The sequence below is a fragment of the Cavia porcellus genome, unplaced genomic scaffold (assembly GCF_034190915.1).
Source record: "Cavia porcellus strain 051 isolate PalLab524CR breed Dunkin Hartley unplaced genomic scaffold, mCavPor4.1 scaffold_8, whole genome shotgun sequence".
Lineage (NCBI taxonomy): Eukaryota > Metazoa > Chordata > Mammalia > Rodentia > Caviidae > Cavia > Cavia porcellus.
In genome coordinates, this window is record NW_026947491.1 from 83,747,291 (window position 1) to 83,762,586 (window position 15,296).

The 15,296-nt window shown below is 42.9% G+C and overlaps 1 protein-coding gene and 1 pseudogene across 8 annotated transcripts in view; both read left to right on the plus strand.

The window, feature by feature from the left end:
• LOC100716104 (suppressor of cytokine signaling 2) overlaps positions 1-15,296 on the plus strand; it is a 259,251-nt gene that overhangs the window by 230,554 nt on the left and 13,401 nt on the right. The window contains exon 5 of one of the 8 annotated variants that reach the window (XM_063255303.1): positions 7,317-7,405. The exons of the other annotated variants lie outside the window; for them this stretch is intronic. Coding sequence (XP_063111373.1) covers positions 7,317-7,381 — 65 coding nt within the window. The 3' untranslated portion in view covers positions 7,382-7,405. The remainder of the gene's footprint in view (positions 1-7,316; positions 7,406-15,296) is intronic. 8 annotated transcript variants of the gene reach the window in all.
• The window catches only part of LOC134477379 (E3 ubiquitin-protein ligase TRIM23-like), a 34,522-nt pseudogene that overhangs the window by 8,024 nt on the left and 11,202 nt on the right, over positions 1-15,296 (plus strand).

Sequence of the window (15,296 nt, forward strand, 5' to 3'; positions counted from 1 at the left end):
GAAGTGCCCGTTACTTATTTTTAAAGTATTTCCCAAAATAAGTGCCTTTATTCGACAGAAAAACATGATTAAGGCTTTTTATGACAAAGTCTCATAGCTATTTAAGAGGAAAGACGTGTCCACAGAAGGAAACCAACTCTCACAAAGTTTACATTGTTGAGTGGTGTTATGAGTAAACGTGAGAACTCTTCATGCTATTTAAGTAGCTAGAGTTTTTTTGTTTTTTTTTTAATGCTCTTCATGCTTTGGGAGGGCGTTCTACCTTCCACCTGATCAGTCGAATTGTAAGGACAGTGAGATCTGATGACCAGATGTCACTTCGGTGGCACTGTTTTGGGTCACTTCAAAATTTTCACGCTTCAAAATATTTTAAACAGTAGTTTAGAAAACAAAGCACTTAAAGCCCATCAGCATTATGGTTAATATGTGAATAAGTGTATGCCTTGTATTTGATTTTTCAAGTAAATGGTCATGCTGTTAAAGGAGTCTGTATGATGTTTTGGAATTAAATTATTTAATAGTCGACTAATTTCAGTATAACTGAAAAATAAAAATGATGTTGCATTTGCCTGGAGCTGGGAGGAGTGAGGCCTTTTCCCTGCCTGTTGGGGGCTTGCACAGAGTTGGAGGTGATGAATGTGTGGGGTGCAGGGTGGGTTAAGGGGTGATGGAGGCGGGCATGGACGGGGAAGGCGGCAGAGAGAGAGGCAAAGCTCTAGGAAGGGAGACACCTATAAAAGCTGTCCTGTGGAGCTGATGTCAGCAAAACCCCGCTGCGCAGGGCTGAGCAGCGGTCAGACAGCAGGGAATCTGTAGTCCTGGCGCCTGGGGAGCCTCTGCTCTCTGTCCACAGTGAAAACGCCTTCAGTGAAGGACTCTGTGACCCAAGCTGATGCAATAATGAAACAGTGTTTTCCAGCGGGCGGAAAGTTGCCCTCCACGGGCTCCAGTTGGGTGTGTGTCTTGCTTTTGTTTGAAATGCTGTGCTCCAGGGCTTCCTGGAAATCTCCTGCATCTGCGGGGCCGCCCGCTTACCTCCCTCTCACCTCCAGGCCACCTCCAGGATGCGCCCTCTCCTTTTCAGTCTCAGCACCCCCTCAGCTGCTTCCAGTAATTGATTGTGCAAAACAAAACCAAAAGCAGATGGGACATATGTAGATAAGCTGTTTTGTTTTCCATCCCTGTAATTTCCTAGGTTTGATAGCACTTCAATTTTCTAACCATAAAAGCTGCTTGTATGCTCTTTGGAACATGCACAGAAATACCACCAGGGAGCAGGCTAAAAGAAACTCCATGCCATGGAGTTTTCTATTTTAAAAAAAATAGATACCTTGCTGCTGTTAGAGGGGAAATTTTTAAAAATTGTTCTTGTTCAAGTTCAGGTTATTTTTGGGACTACTTGTGCTCTTCGGTTTACAGTGGGTTGTGTCCTGATAAACCCATCCTGAGTTAAAAATATCCTTCGATGCAAATACATGTAACGCACCTAACCCACTGAGTGTCCCAGTTTAGAGCACAGTGCACCGCGAGGGTCCAGCGTGTCTCTTCCCGACCCTGACTCACCACCACGGCTCAGTGGCTCACATCGCACAGCACTAGCCCAGGAAAAAAGCTACCATTGAAATCTGAAACAAGGTTTCTCCTGACTACTATCACTTTTGCTCTCATTGTGAAGTTGCAAAAATCACCAGTTGGGGACTGTTCCTGTGACACCAGAGAATAGTTTGGAACTGTGTGATAGACAAAGCCAAACTCCAGCCCTCTGTGGAGTGGTTTTCCTGAAGGCACCCACTGCAGGAAGTCATAAAATCGAGGTGCTCCTGGTGTGTCCTGTCCCTTGCGTGGGGAAGAACGTGCCAGGACTATATGGACCTGCAAGAGGTGGAAGCCACCACTGGACAAGGGAAGCATTGTTGTGGGGAGATGGGAGCTGATTCCAGGGTTCGCTTTAAGCCACTCATCATTTTGTCAAATTCTGTTGTTTTTTCAGTCAGATAAACATTAAAAGCAGTACTTCATCAGCTTGTAAATCAATCATGAGAATATGTCTCTGCCATTGTTGGTATCTGGTAAAGTGCACTTAACCCCTAGATTATCAAAGCCACTTCTCTCCTGGATCCTCAGGCTGCAGAATGAGCTCTGGGAGTGATCTTCCCTGCTGAGTTCTCTCTCTGTGTTGGCTCCGGACTCAGCCATTCAGCAGATGTCTCTGGGTGTCTGCGCAGTTTGAGACTGATACTTGAATTGGCTTGAAATTGCTGCCCAGTAATCCTTTCTCTCAAGGGGTTTGTTGACGTTCATAGAATGGGACAGAGGCTAAGCAGAGCGGAGAGATGCGTGCAGAAGCACACAGACGTGTGACAGTTCAGTCACTTCCTAGTCTGGGTGGTTTGGGGCAAATCATTCAGCATCCTCCTAAGATGAATGACCTCCTTTATTACAAGGTGACGGTGATGGCTTTAATAGGGCAAGTGCTTCATTCATCTTCCCCTCTTCCTTGTTTTAAATTGAGACAAAGAGGGAACAAACTTACGTAAGCACGCTTAGAAACCGGAAGGTGCTGGGTAGAGACCATTTCTAAGCTTAGAGCAGAGCATTTTTGTATTAATCAAATAGAAGAGAAGGCAGTGACTTACCTTGCTTCACTTCTCTGTTATCTACCTGGTAGCTAGCAGGGAACATATAGGATACGTCAGCCCAGCAATGAGGAATAACAGTATTGGCTCAGGGAATCTGTTTTGCACAGTTTGTTCTCAGCCACTTCCAGGCAAGAAAGAGAACTCAGCAGGGAAGATCACTCCCAGAGCTCATTCTGCAGCCTGAGGATCCAGGAGAGAAGTGGCTTTGATAATCTGGGGATTAAGCCACTGCACCGAGGAAGGGCAAACATGATGTCCACTACCTCTCTCTCTCTCCCTCTCTCTCTCTCCAGACACTCTGATGCCAGGGGACCCCCCCCCCCCAGGACAGGCACATAAAACCACCATGCCCCCTCTGCCATCTTCGTCCATCTCCTTGACAGTTTGGCCTTTCCATTAATAAAAGCACAGTGCCTTAGAAGTGAACAAGGGAACCAAATATATCCCTGGATTCTGACAAGTATTTATGGATCTCAGTGCTTTCGTTTTCTGTTCTACCTGCAAAGTGCGTGAGTGGAAGGCTCAGCTGTCTTCAGGAAAATCTGAAAGCCAAGGACTTATTAGCATGCTCGACACCTGCCTCCAGGAGGAACTTCTAGACGTTCTTTGTAACTGACGTCCATCTGTTGCACAGGTTTTTAATTCACATACTCTTCCCTCTCAAGCCAAGATCAAGAGAGCAGCCAATTTTGTGGAAAGATCTCCTTAATAAGAAACGAATAAAACTATCAGTGCTAAATAAAATAGACCACTGTGAAACTTGGGTTCAATCCCACAGGGAAGAGGATGCGAGATTAACTGTATTATATAACAAGCCCGCCTTTAATAGCTGGCATGATTCTTTTTGTTGTTCCAAGGGAAAAGCAGCCAAGGCTGGAGCCAAAGCACATGATATTATTTTAAAGTGCTGCAGCCTCTGGAATTTTTCCTCTGAGAGATGTCAGGAATCAAGAGTTTTACTGTGATTTATGATCATTTTAAATGTTTAATACTTTTTACATTTTCAGAGCTATACTTTTTGCTTCCAGCAGCCTATGGGAGTGTTTCTTTTGCTTTGAAACATACTTTTCAGTGGGAAGTTTTAAAACTATGCAAAAAAAAAAAAAAAAAAAAAAAAGGTTTTACAGTGCTGGGTGTTTGAGTGATTTCAGATGGATGAAAGGGATAAGGTTGTCAGAGCCGGCCTGCAAGCCTTTACCCGCTGTTCTCAAAGACCCCTCGGAGGGGGAGCTAGGGAGAGTCCCAACAGCAGCACCTGTGCCTGGCCGGACCCCGGGGACCTCAGCACGCTCGCTGTCAGGTGTGGCTGGCAAGCAGACCCCAAGGGGAGCTATGCGAAACTACCATTTCCTCTAGATTGGAAATGATAGGATATTGGCAGTTTAATATGGCTCAGCTAATACTTGGATGTGCACTGTACCCAGAAGAGGCCCTGACACCCTACAGGGTGTGAGAAGGGGACAGCACAGCTGTGTTGTTGAGCAAACAATGTCAGCTTTATTGCGGTACAGTTGGCACACAGTAAATCACACGTACCATTGGTGTACGATTTGATGAGCTCTGACACGTGTATGTACCTCACCACAGCGAAAGTTACAAACCGTATCTGTCATCTCCAAAGCTACTCTCAGCCCTTTGCAGTTCCTTCTTTCCGAAGGAACTGCACCCGAGCCCCAGGCAAATACTGATCTGCATTTTGCCATTAAACTTCCATTTCATTTCTTAGAATTTCACATAAGTGGAGTCCTACAGTGCTCTTTCTGGGGAGCAGGTCTGGCTGCTTTCAGCAAATTTATTTTTAGGTTCACCCATGTTGGAAGTGTGTATCGATGTTTCACTGCTTTTTACTACATGGTGTTATTTCGTTGTATAGAAATACTGCAGTGTCCTAGTCATGTCCCTGCTGTTGGAGCAAAATAGGCGACACTCACAAACTTAAAGGAAAAGAGGTTTATTTGGGCTCAGGTTTCAGTCCATGGGCAGTGGGCAGCTGACTCCGAGGCAGAAGCAAGCAAGATGGACAGCTCCGCGGAGGAGAAAAGCTACTCCACCTCCCCGGCAGCCAGGGAGCAGAGCCAGAGGGAGGAAGCAAGGAGAATACACTTCCAGGTCTCGCCCCCAGCACCCATGCCAGCCAGGCCCCACCTGTGAAGCACATCCAGCTCCTGAACTCCTTAAGGGGTGAAGTCGCTGATGAGTACAGCGCCCCCAGGATCAAACATGAGACTTTGGAGAGACAGCGTGGATCTTAACCAGAACACACAGTTTATGCATTCACCTGTTGATGTACTGGGTTATTGGCTACTGCACATGAAGCTGCTGAAACCGTTTCTGAAGGTCTTCTCACCCATCTAGGCTTCTTTTCTCGGTGCTAGACACTTGCATTAGAATGGTGGGACTGTGTGGTAGGTGTGTGTCCAACTTATGGGACCGCCAAATTGTGTTTCAGAACCATTTTCCCGTTTTATGGTCCTGCCAGCAGCATACGGGAGAGCTCCAGTGCTCACCCTCCCCGCTCCGTCTCAGTCTCTTTGATTGTAGTCATTGTGTCACTGTACAAAGAACATAGCACGCGCTCTGCACGTAGGAACAGCTTTGGAACACGCTCACCGTGTGTAACAGAAACTATACTTGTTGAACACAACTCCTGGTTGGCGGCCACTGTTCTATTTTCTTTTTATAAAACTGGGCGTTTTAGACACCTCGTATCACCAGAATCGTGCAGTATTTGTGACTGGCACCTGTTCTGAGTGGGACTGCATTATGGTTCTAATTAGCATTTTATAAATGACTAGTTTTGGGTGTCTTTTCACGTATTTCTTTACCAATCATGTATCTTAGCTGAAATACCAAAATCTTTCCTGTTTTTAAGTCATTTTTATTGACCTTTAAGAATGATTGTGTGCATTGTATGTAAGTCCTTTATAAGATATATAAATAATGCATATAATAAACAAATACAAATACATATTTATATATATGATTTGCAAGTATTTTCTTCAGTCTGGTTGGTCTTTTTATATTTTTTTTCTTGATACTAGGGATCGAACACAGGACTTGCATTTGTCAAGCAGGCATGTTGCTAATCTATATCCTGCCTCTTTTTGTATTCTTAACGCTGGGTATGGTGACACACGCCTGTAATCCCAGCACTCGGGAGGCTGAAGCAGGAGGATCATTGCAAGTTTGAGACCAGCCTAGCCTACAAAGTGAGCTCAAAACCAGCATGAACTGCATAGTAAGACTCTGTCTCAAAAAGATGAACAACAACAAAAAAAAGCCAAGGTTCCAAATTTTGATCAGAAGTTCTCATTTCTTTTATAGATAATGCTTTGGTTTGACTTCTGTGAAATCCTGGCCTAAGCCAAGATTGAAATTTTTTCACCTGTTTTCCTCTAGAAGTTTTAAAGTTTTAGGTTTCTCACGTGGCCCAAGTAGTGTGTTGAGTTAATTTTTATGTGTTATGAGGAAGGGGGTTGGAGCTTTGTCTGGTGTGTATACATGTAATTAACTAATTTTTAGCATCGTTTGTTGAAAAAGACTTTTCTTCCAGTGATTTGCACCTTTGTCAAAAATCAGTTGTCCACCAGACATGGTGGTTCATGCCTCAGGAAGCTGAGGCAGGCGGGTTGCTGTAAGTTTGAGGTCAGCCCGGGCTACATAGTGAGTTCAAGACCAGCCTGAAATACAAAAAGAGACCCTGTCTTAAAAAAAAAAAAGTATAAAAATCAGTTGTCCATGCTGGTATAGATCTACCTCTTGACGTTAATCTGTTCTATTGATCTTTTTGTCTACCGTTTCTCTAATATCTACTTTGCACTAATATCTTGATTTCTGTGGCTTTAGCACAGTCCTGAAATAAGATAATTTCTCCAGCTTTGTTCTTTTTCCATATAATTTTGGCTATTCTGTTGATGTTTTTTTTTTTTTTTTTGGTATCAGGGATCAAACTCATGACCTTGCACTTGTCAAGCAGGTGCTTATACTGCTGAGCTGAATCCCTGGCCCCAATTTTGGCTATTCTGATTGCTCACATTTCCATAAAAATTTTTAGAAATAGCTTGTTAATTTCTGTTTAAAAGTATACTGAGCCAGGCATGGTAGCACACAGTAATCCCAGAAACTCTAGGAGGCTGTGGCAGGAGCATCTTAAGTTCAAGGTCAGCCTGGGCATCTTAGCTACTTAGGGAAACCCTATCTTAAAATTACAAACAAACAAACAAACAAAAAAAAAAAAAAACCCAACTAGGTATGAAACTTCGCATGAAGGCTCAGGATTCAACCCTCCAGTTACTCAACACACAGAAAGAGGAGAAAAAGCTGAACTTTTGACTGGGAGCAATTGGGCTCTCAGGAGGATGTGTTCATGGGAATAAACACATTTTTATATCTGAACAGCCTGCGTTTTGAAACTACATTTAAAACACTTTCCACAGCCTTACTCCCAGGTTTATTGAAAACCCACCTGTGCAAAATGGTGTTGGTGCCAAAGGACATGAAGGGAAGTAAGATGTTCTAATTCTGATCTTCATTTCCTGCAGTGTCACCCTGCCTTCGTCTCCTCTGCCCTGTGCCCCAGCAGCGTTTCTCCGCCAGGAGGGGTCCACAGCTGCTGCCCTGTAGTCCCCTCTCTCCACCAGTTGGATGATTGCCATTTTCTCTCATTATTTGCTACAGGAGCCACGAGTCATGTCTGCATAGGACCCCAGGGTCCTGCATGTGGAAAGCAGCCCAGCAACTGAGCTTTCTCTTGCACAGTGGACAAGGTTGGTGTTGGGGGGTCACCGGTGTGAGGGTGATCTCAGTGAAGCAAGGCCTAGAATTTCATGAAACTGCCCAATTATCAAACGTTGTTTCTATATACTTTTTTGAACTATGCAAGCCAAACAAAACACACGTGTGGGCCAAATTCAGCTCATTGGCTACCAGAGTGCAGCTCTGATGGATGAACTCTTTTATTGGCTTTCAGGGTCAGCTCTTTCATCAGCTCCCTAAAGGATTCATTTCAGCAATTGCTTTTGCACACTTGCAGTGTGCCAGCAAGTGCGAGTTGCCCAGGAAATCAGTCAGGGATAGGAGGAACTCTCCTCTCCGGGGCCTAGGGACCCACTCCAGTGTGGGGCTTAGGTGTGGCATAGGGAGGCACCTCCGTGCCACCTTCTACCCCCTCCAGACTCTGCCCTTCCAGGTCTTTCAGAGAAGGGCATGACTGGCCGTGCTTGGGTGAGTTCCAGGAGGCTCCTTGGAGGTGACATGTGACAAATGATTGACTAGAGAGGAGAAATGAGCCGAGCAAATGTGCTCTAGGACCTGCTAGGCAGACTTCTGGTTGCTACCTGTTAGAGGAACATACAGTCAACTCAGCAGTTGCTACTCAGGATAGAAGTAAAATAAAGTAGGAATAGCATGTAGTAAAGGTGTGCTCTGTTTTTTAAACTTTTCTTTCCATTTCTCTCTCTCTCTCTCTCTCTCTCTCTCTCTCTCTCTCATGCACATGATTCTAAAACATCTGTCTTTTCAAAGAAAAGTCTAAAAAAACTTTCATTTTTGAGAGATTTAATAAAGCGATTAAAAGAATATGAATGATGACTGTGTTATTTCTGAGCACACACCTTTCCTTTCCTGGCGTGCACTGGAACTGGTAACCCCAGCTGCTGCTTTGTGCCTGCCGGGGCAGGCCTCCCACTGTCACTGGGGCACGTGGAGCTCTATCACCAGTCGGTGTGAGCGGGAGGAGGTGACTTTAATCTCTTGCCTTTCTTTCCTGTTGGTCCAGATAAGTAGTGTTCAAGCCTAAGCTCCAGATAGGTGCTTTAAACAATCCCCCTGTGATTTATATATAATTAGCTAAATTTGTCCACTGCTGGACTCTTTAGTGCCTAAAAGATATATCATTAATCTTTGCTAGATCAACATACCTTGTCTTTAGAGTACCACTGCCTTTTTATGTGAAATGAGGCATCATTTGAATTAGCCGTTATAAGTTATTGGCATCTCATTTTTTGGCATAATATTTGAAATATCAGAAATCGTAGAAAATTAAGATGTTACCCAGAATCACAGAATCCCAAATCCTGTGGACTGTCCACAGCACTTTGTCAGTTTTGCATTCTGTGAGGTCATAGTAATGGAGCCCCTGTGTAAAGTGCAACTGCTCCTCAAATGCTTTGTTTTGTTTAAGCTGAACTCTTAAAAGATATTTCTTTTTTTTTTTTGTCTTTTTCCTTTTTATCAGTACCAGGGATCGAACTCACGACAGCCTGCTTGCAAGGCAGGCACTTATGCCGCTGAGCTAAATCCCCTAAAAAGATATTTCCTAAGAGTCACTGTCCACCGGAGACCCAGCGAGGTCCTGTCTGTAAGTGAGAGAGACACAGTCCCGTGTTACTGAGCGCTCTCCACCTGCTTTTGCTCTGAGCGCCTGTGCTTGCAGGCCGACGTCTGATCTCGTTTCGGGCTTTGCTTGCATCTCATCCATAGAATACGCAGTCAGCCACTGATATGGACGTGGCCTGTTTGATTAATGCGAATTCCACAACACTGTCATCTTCCTGCTTCCGGATTCTGGATTTATGTGTGAATGAAACTCAAGTTTTCCTCAGTGTTGTGTTTTTTGTTTTGTTTGGCTTTTGGTTGGGTCACATTGCCTTTGCACTCAGTTAAAACATCTAAGTCTTACGCTCTGGACTGCATTTACAGCATGTGGACAACATTCTGTACTTCTTTGATTGGGTTTTAAAACTTGATAACGGGATATCTCAGAACAAATCTGGGTGATATCATTCCATCAAGCTGTCAGAATTATTGTGATTCTTGATTGTATCAATCTCACATCACCGTCCCTTGTGGCATTGGGAGGGCATCAAATTAAAAAGCCTGCTTTCTCTCTCTCCCTGTGTTGTTACTGAAAGGACTGAAGGTTTCGTTTTCAGGACTGGTGTGTGTTTCAGCCTCGAAGGATTCTGCTTGACAAGTTTACAAGGCCATCTTGCTTTTTGTTCTTATCACCACGTCATTCAACCTGGCTGGGCTCCATCAGAGAAATACACTTCTGGTGCCTGAAATTAACCGCCTGCTAAGCATGCTGATGGTCTTGTTCTTCTAGATGTTTTAGGGCTGACAGGGAAATCTTAATCAGAGTTCTTATTTTATAATTTATGATACATAACTAGAGCGTCAGAAGTAACTCTCTCTAATCTCACTGCCGCCAAAGCACGGGAAAGATGTCAAGGGGCTACATGGCCAGTTTGTTTTCTTTTGTTTAGAAATCAGTATACATACGTATATATTTCATCTTGAAGATTAAAATAAGCATACAGATATTTTTAAGTGATTTTGGAAAAAATTGGAGAACAGTCATCAGTGAAAATAAGATTAAAGAATTTGTTTTCCCAACTTAGAGAAAAACTCGAAACTTTAAATCTGTGTGATGTAATTTCCATACAAGGGACTTTTAAAGTTTTTTCTTATTCAGCGCATGTCTGCAGTGCACGGTGATTACAGGCGTCATGGGGAGCCGGGACGTGCACCCGACTCATCGTGATGTTTTTTCCATCTACTTCACCTCCCTTGCTTGCTCCTCCCTCCATGTCTTGGTCCCTTTCCCATTTACAGAACATCTCCCTGATTCCTACTATCTTTTATTTTGTTCTTTATTTACACTCTGGGTTTCTCCTGTAAAGAGAAATGATGCAATAATTAAGCTTATGTGTCTGATTTATTTCACTAAACATTATGGTCTCAGGGGGCATTCATTTTTCCTACAAATGACTCAGATTTGTCCTTCTTTATCGCACAGTAATACTCTTATTGTGTATAACCCAGTCTTCTGCATGTGGATGGTCACTTTTCCCAGCACCATCTTGTTTAAGGGACTGTCTTTGCTCCACTTGGTTTTTATTCATTCATCTCCTGATAGAGGTATAGTCTGCTTCCAAGATTGTGAGTTGTGCTGCTATACACATGTGTACGCATATATCGTTGTAATATGGTGTCTTTAGCTCTTTTGGAAAGATAACTAGAGAGGGAAACACTGGGTTGAAAGGCATTTCTGTTTTTAGTTTTTTGAGGAATCTCTGTGCTGCTTTTATGAAACTTGTTCCACGTTCCATTCTCAACAACAATGTAGGGGGGTTCCTTTTTCCCCACAACCTCCCCAGCATTTGTTATTATTTGATTTCTTGATGGCAGCCATTTTTTCTGGGTTAAGATGGAATCTCAGTGTTGTTTTAATTTGAGTTTTTCTAATGGTCAGAGAATGTGAACATTTTTCGATGAATTTATTGGCCATCTGTGTGCTTCTTCTGAGAAATCTGTTCATTTCAGTTGTCCATTTTCTGATTGGATATTTTATTGAGAAGGTGCAATTTTCTTGAGCTTTTTATATATTCTAAATACTAGCCCTATGTCCAAGAAATAGCTGGCAAATTTTTTTCCCATTCTGCAAGTTGTCTCTTCACTCCGTTGGTGGTTTTCTATGCAGAAGCTTTTTAATTTGATATAGTCCCATTTGTTGATTTGGACGTTATTTCTTGTACAGTTGGGGTTCTGTTCAGAAAGTTCTCAACTTCATGAGTTTTGCCTATTTTAGCTTCTATCAGATTGTTTCCTTTCAAATATTTAGGTCTTTGATCCATTTTGATTTTAGGTTAGTACATGGTAAGATTTACTGATCTAGATTCAACTTTGTGCAAGTGGATGGTCAGCTTTCCCAGCACCCTTTGTTTTAGGGGCTGTCTTTCCTCTTTAGGGGCTATGTTTGGTCCCTTTGTCAAAGACCAGATATCTGATGCTTGAGCCTCCTCCTGCATCCTTCATTCTGTAACCCTAACCCTAACCCTAACCCTAATCCTGATTAGAGACCCTTGTGTGTTAGTGTCCATTATTTTTTCAGTAAGGGAAAAACCAACTCTATGTTCTCAAAAGCAGCTCTGTTGAACTCACAGAGCAGCTGCACATTTGACAGGAATGAGCTGGGTCAGTGCTGAATAAGACATATGACACTTTAAAACTTGAGGAGAGAGAAATGAACATCCTTTACATTATGAATTCCAGCCAACCACGTGGCCTGAAGCTTCTGTAGTGCGTGTGAGCTATCGGAGGCGCAGGTGCCATGATCAGCATTTAGCTGCTCTGAATTTCACACACTGTGACGATCATGCAGTGTCAGCTTTTCAGCTTTCAGCCGCAGTTCCTTTCCCAGGGTGTGATAAAAACTTATCTTAAGGGTTAATAACTCAACTATTATTTATTTCATTTAGATTTTTATGACTTTACTATTATAAAACATGCTCACTTTAAGGAATTCAAAATGCAGAAAAGTAAAAAGAAAAACATAGCAAATCCTCAGTAAGAAATCCTAAGAAAGCCTCAGTAACACTAAATGAAATTTGTCTGTGCATGTTTGCATTTGGGCAGATGGATGGATGAATGGATGGATGGACAGATGGACAGACAGATAGGCTTTAGTAAAAATGGATCCACGGCTGTAGTCATGGCCAAGTAGTTAAAGCAATGACCCAGAAAAATGAGATTACATGATACATGCTAATTGTTAAATTTAAAAATCATCACATTTAATTTTACTTGAACTCAACTGGAGAAAGAGAAACTAAATGAAAACCTAGGAATTTCTAAATATATATTTTTCCCCAGCAAAAAAATGTTGCATTTTTCTTTATGAAGTTAAGAAAAGAGAAGCTGAAGAACTTGTTGGCTTGATTTTGTGGTTTTTCGCGATGTATGTTTCTGTGGTAGACATACCTGTTGTTGTTCATCCGGTTTTCTTCCCCTTCTGGTACCCAGTGAAATCATACTTCCGCCCTCTCCTCAGGTTGGCTGTGACCTGGTGATTTACTTTAGCCGCGTGATGTCAGTAGAAGTGGCACTGTGGCTTTCCTTCCCTTCTAGGTGTTCATGAGTTACACGGTTACTTTAACAATGGAAGGTCTGTAGTATTCACGTTTAATCTAGCTTTGATTTTCTTTGTTACAGTAGTGAGGACAGTCTATACACTAAACTACATCCCCAGCCCATTTTTTTTTCTTTTTCGTTTTTTTTTGTTTTTGGAACCTGGTATTAAACTCATGACCACACACTTGCAAAGCAGGCACTTACGCCGCTGAGCTAAATCCCTGGCTCTCTAGCCTTGGTTCTGATTGGTCATTATTTTCATAGTTTGGCCATGTCACTTTATGTTCTGTTCAACTGTCTAAAATTAATTTTACATTTAAATGAATTCAGTGCCCAGTGGTGATCTTTTCCTTGTGGCCTTTTTATTACTGACACCAAACATTGGATCAAGGGGGAGGGTCTTTAGTATTTGCATTATTTAGAACTGCTGGCATGTGGTGATATAAAAGGCAGACTGACTTTTAGTGGGGTTATTACTAATGTTAAATTCTCTTTATATGATGCATCCTTTGTTGCCTGTATCTGAAACAAACTGCTTTTGTCTCCCTCCTTGGGTGTGCCCTGCTGATTCCTTTTATTTAATTCATTGCACTGGCTGGTCTTGAGACTATTGATGGACAGCTCCTGAGTACTGAATTGCTGAGTTTTTCACATGTTCAGGAATATCTATTGATTACCTTTGTATTTAAATTTCATCTTGGCTACAAACATTTATACAGTATTCTTTATTCTCCTTAGACTTTTGAAGGAATTACTTATTTTTGTATTTAAAGCACGGTTGGAAATTTTGACTGGCTTTCCTCCTTGTAGGCAACTTTTTCTGCTTGAAGGATAATTTTTTAGAATTGGAAATGTGATTATTTAAGAAGATTGTGTCTCTTAGTTGATTGTTCCCTATCTGTTCTTCCTAAAAACAGAGTATATCCTTTGACTTAGAGGTTCTATTGCTTATTTTAAGAATATTTTATTGTACTAGATCTTCTAATACTTTAGGCTGGCTTTCTACTTCATGGATACCAATCCACCTTTAGATGGACTGTATTTTTCTCTCCTCCATGTCTATCATTTTCTCATGTAAGTTAAGACTTTCATCTCTGATCACCTCAAGCATTTTTGGAATATAAATAATATTGCTTCATGTTCATTTTATTCTTTAGTGCTTATAATTTATTTAATATTTTCATGGTAGTACTGTTCTGGCCCTCAATTTATCATTTTAGTATGGCAAACTTTTAAAGGTGATATAGAGGGAACGAAACTCCCAACCTACTATGTCTGGAACAAGCTTGTGTTCTCTAAAATCTCTAAAATTTTGTTACATGATTATCTCATTGTTAAGCTCTAGACGTACTGTATTTGGTTTCCCCTGGGGTCATACTAAGTTGTTCTGTGATACAAAATGCTGTCTCTTGTTCCATAGGGATTGTGGATATTTGGTTTTGGCTTGCGCTGTCCTTTTTCTGTGGTAGTTACAATAGCATGACCCTCCACACCTGTGCTCTTCCATTGTATCGTGCCCACGTTGGGGCACCCATTATTTGGTGGGGTGCTCCCATCTGCCAGGGTGAATGAGGCTCCTCAGTGGGTCTCTTTGATACCCTCAGCCTGCCACGTGTTGAGGGGCCATAACCCCTCTTGAGGACTGACAGTGTCTGACCACTTGCCTCCAGCTTATGGGCAGCACAGGCAGGAGACTTAGGGAGCTGAGCTCAGTGAGTTATTTATGTGTGAACCCGCTGAACACCTGTCCTCTGCACTAGCTCCTGAGCCCGTGGAATGTGCTTTCTTCTGCCAGAGATGGTCAATATTAGAGTGAATCTTTTTGAGCTGAATTTTGTTAAATAGTTGATCCAGCTTCGTGGAGGTAGGAATTGGAAGGTGATTCTGCCATCTTGTTTTGATAGGCTTTATTTTTATCTTTGGTTCATTCTTTTTCAGGTATCGGGGGGCTGGAGACTCCAATCAGAGACCTCACCCTACCTAATTGTGTAGAGATCATGTTGAGACCCATCTGTTCGCTCTTCAGATTAAGCATGGGTGTGTGGGAGGGGGGAGTCCATTGTGGTCCGGTTCAGTATAGTGGGGTGTGGTTTCCTGCCTCTAATCCTGACAGCATTTTACTATGTGGAATCATTCCTCTTTCTAACTTTCTGTTTACCCTAGATTGCGCAGTTGCTTTGATTTTTAAGTGCTAAGTAAACTCAAAGTGGGAGCAAGAGGTCATTGTAGCTGTCAGGTAGACAGCAGGGCTATAAGAATGTTGTGATTGTAGTGATTCCTCCTTTTAAGCCATTCCTTGTTCCAGCAAATCTCTGGTGAGTGATTGCTTTGTTCACCCTTCTGGCTCCCTGGAAGCCGTCACTGAGCAGCGTGGGCAGAGCTCCCTGCTGGTGAGGAGCTCACACGCTCTCAGGGATGAAGGCCAGATGCGTGTACAGGGGAGGGCATCAGTAAACAGCACATCTGTGAAACGCGGCATGTGTTAGGTGACGAGTGGACAGGAGAGTCACAGGGTGGGATGGGAGCCGAAGTAGAGCATAGGGTGCTGCACTGAAGTCACGGTGGAGGAGGAAGCCAGGGGAAGATGGGGAAAGGCAGCCGCTGCTGGGAGGCTGCTGCATCCCGGAGCACCGGGGGTGGTGTGTGTCAGCCTAACAGAGCAGGGCGCGGGAGCTGCTGGGCCCGCAAGGTGTAATGAGGGTTTCTAGTCTCTGGTACTTTCCAAACAGATTTATAGCACCAAAC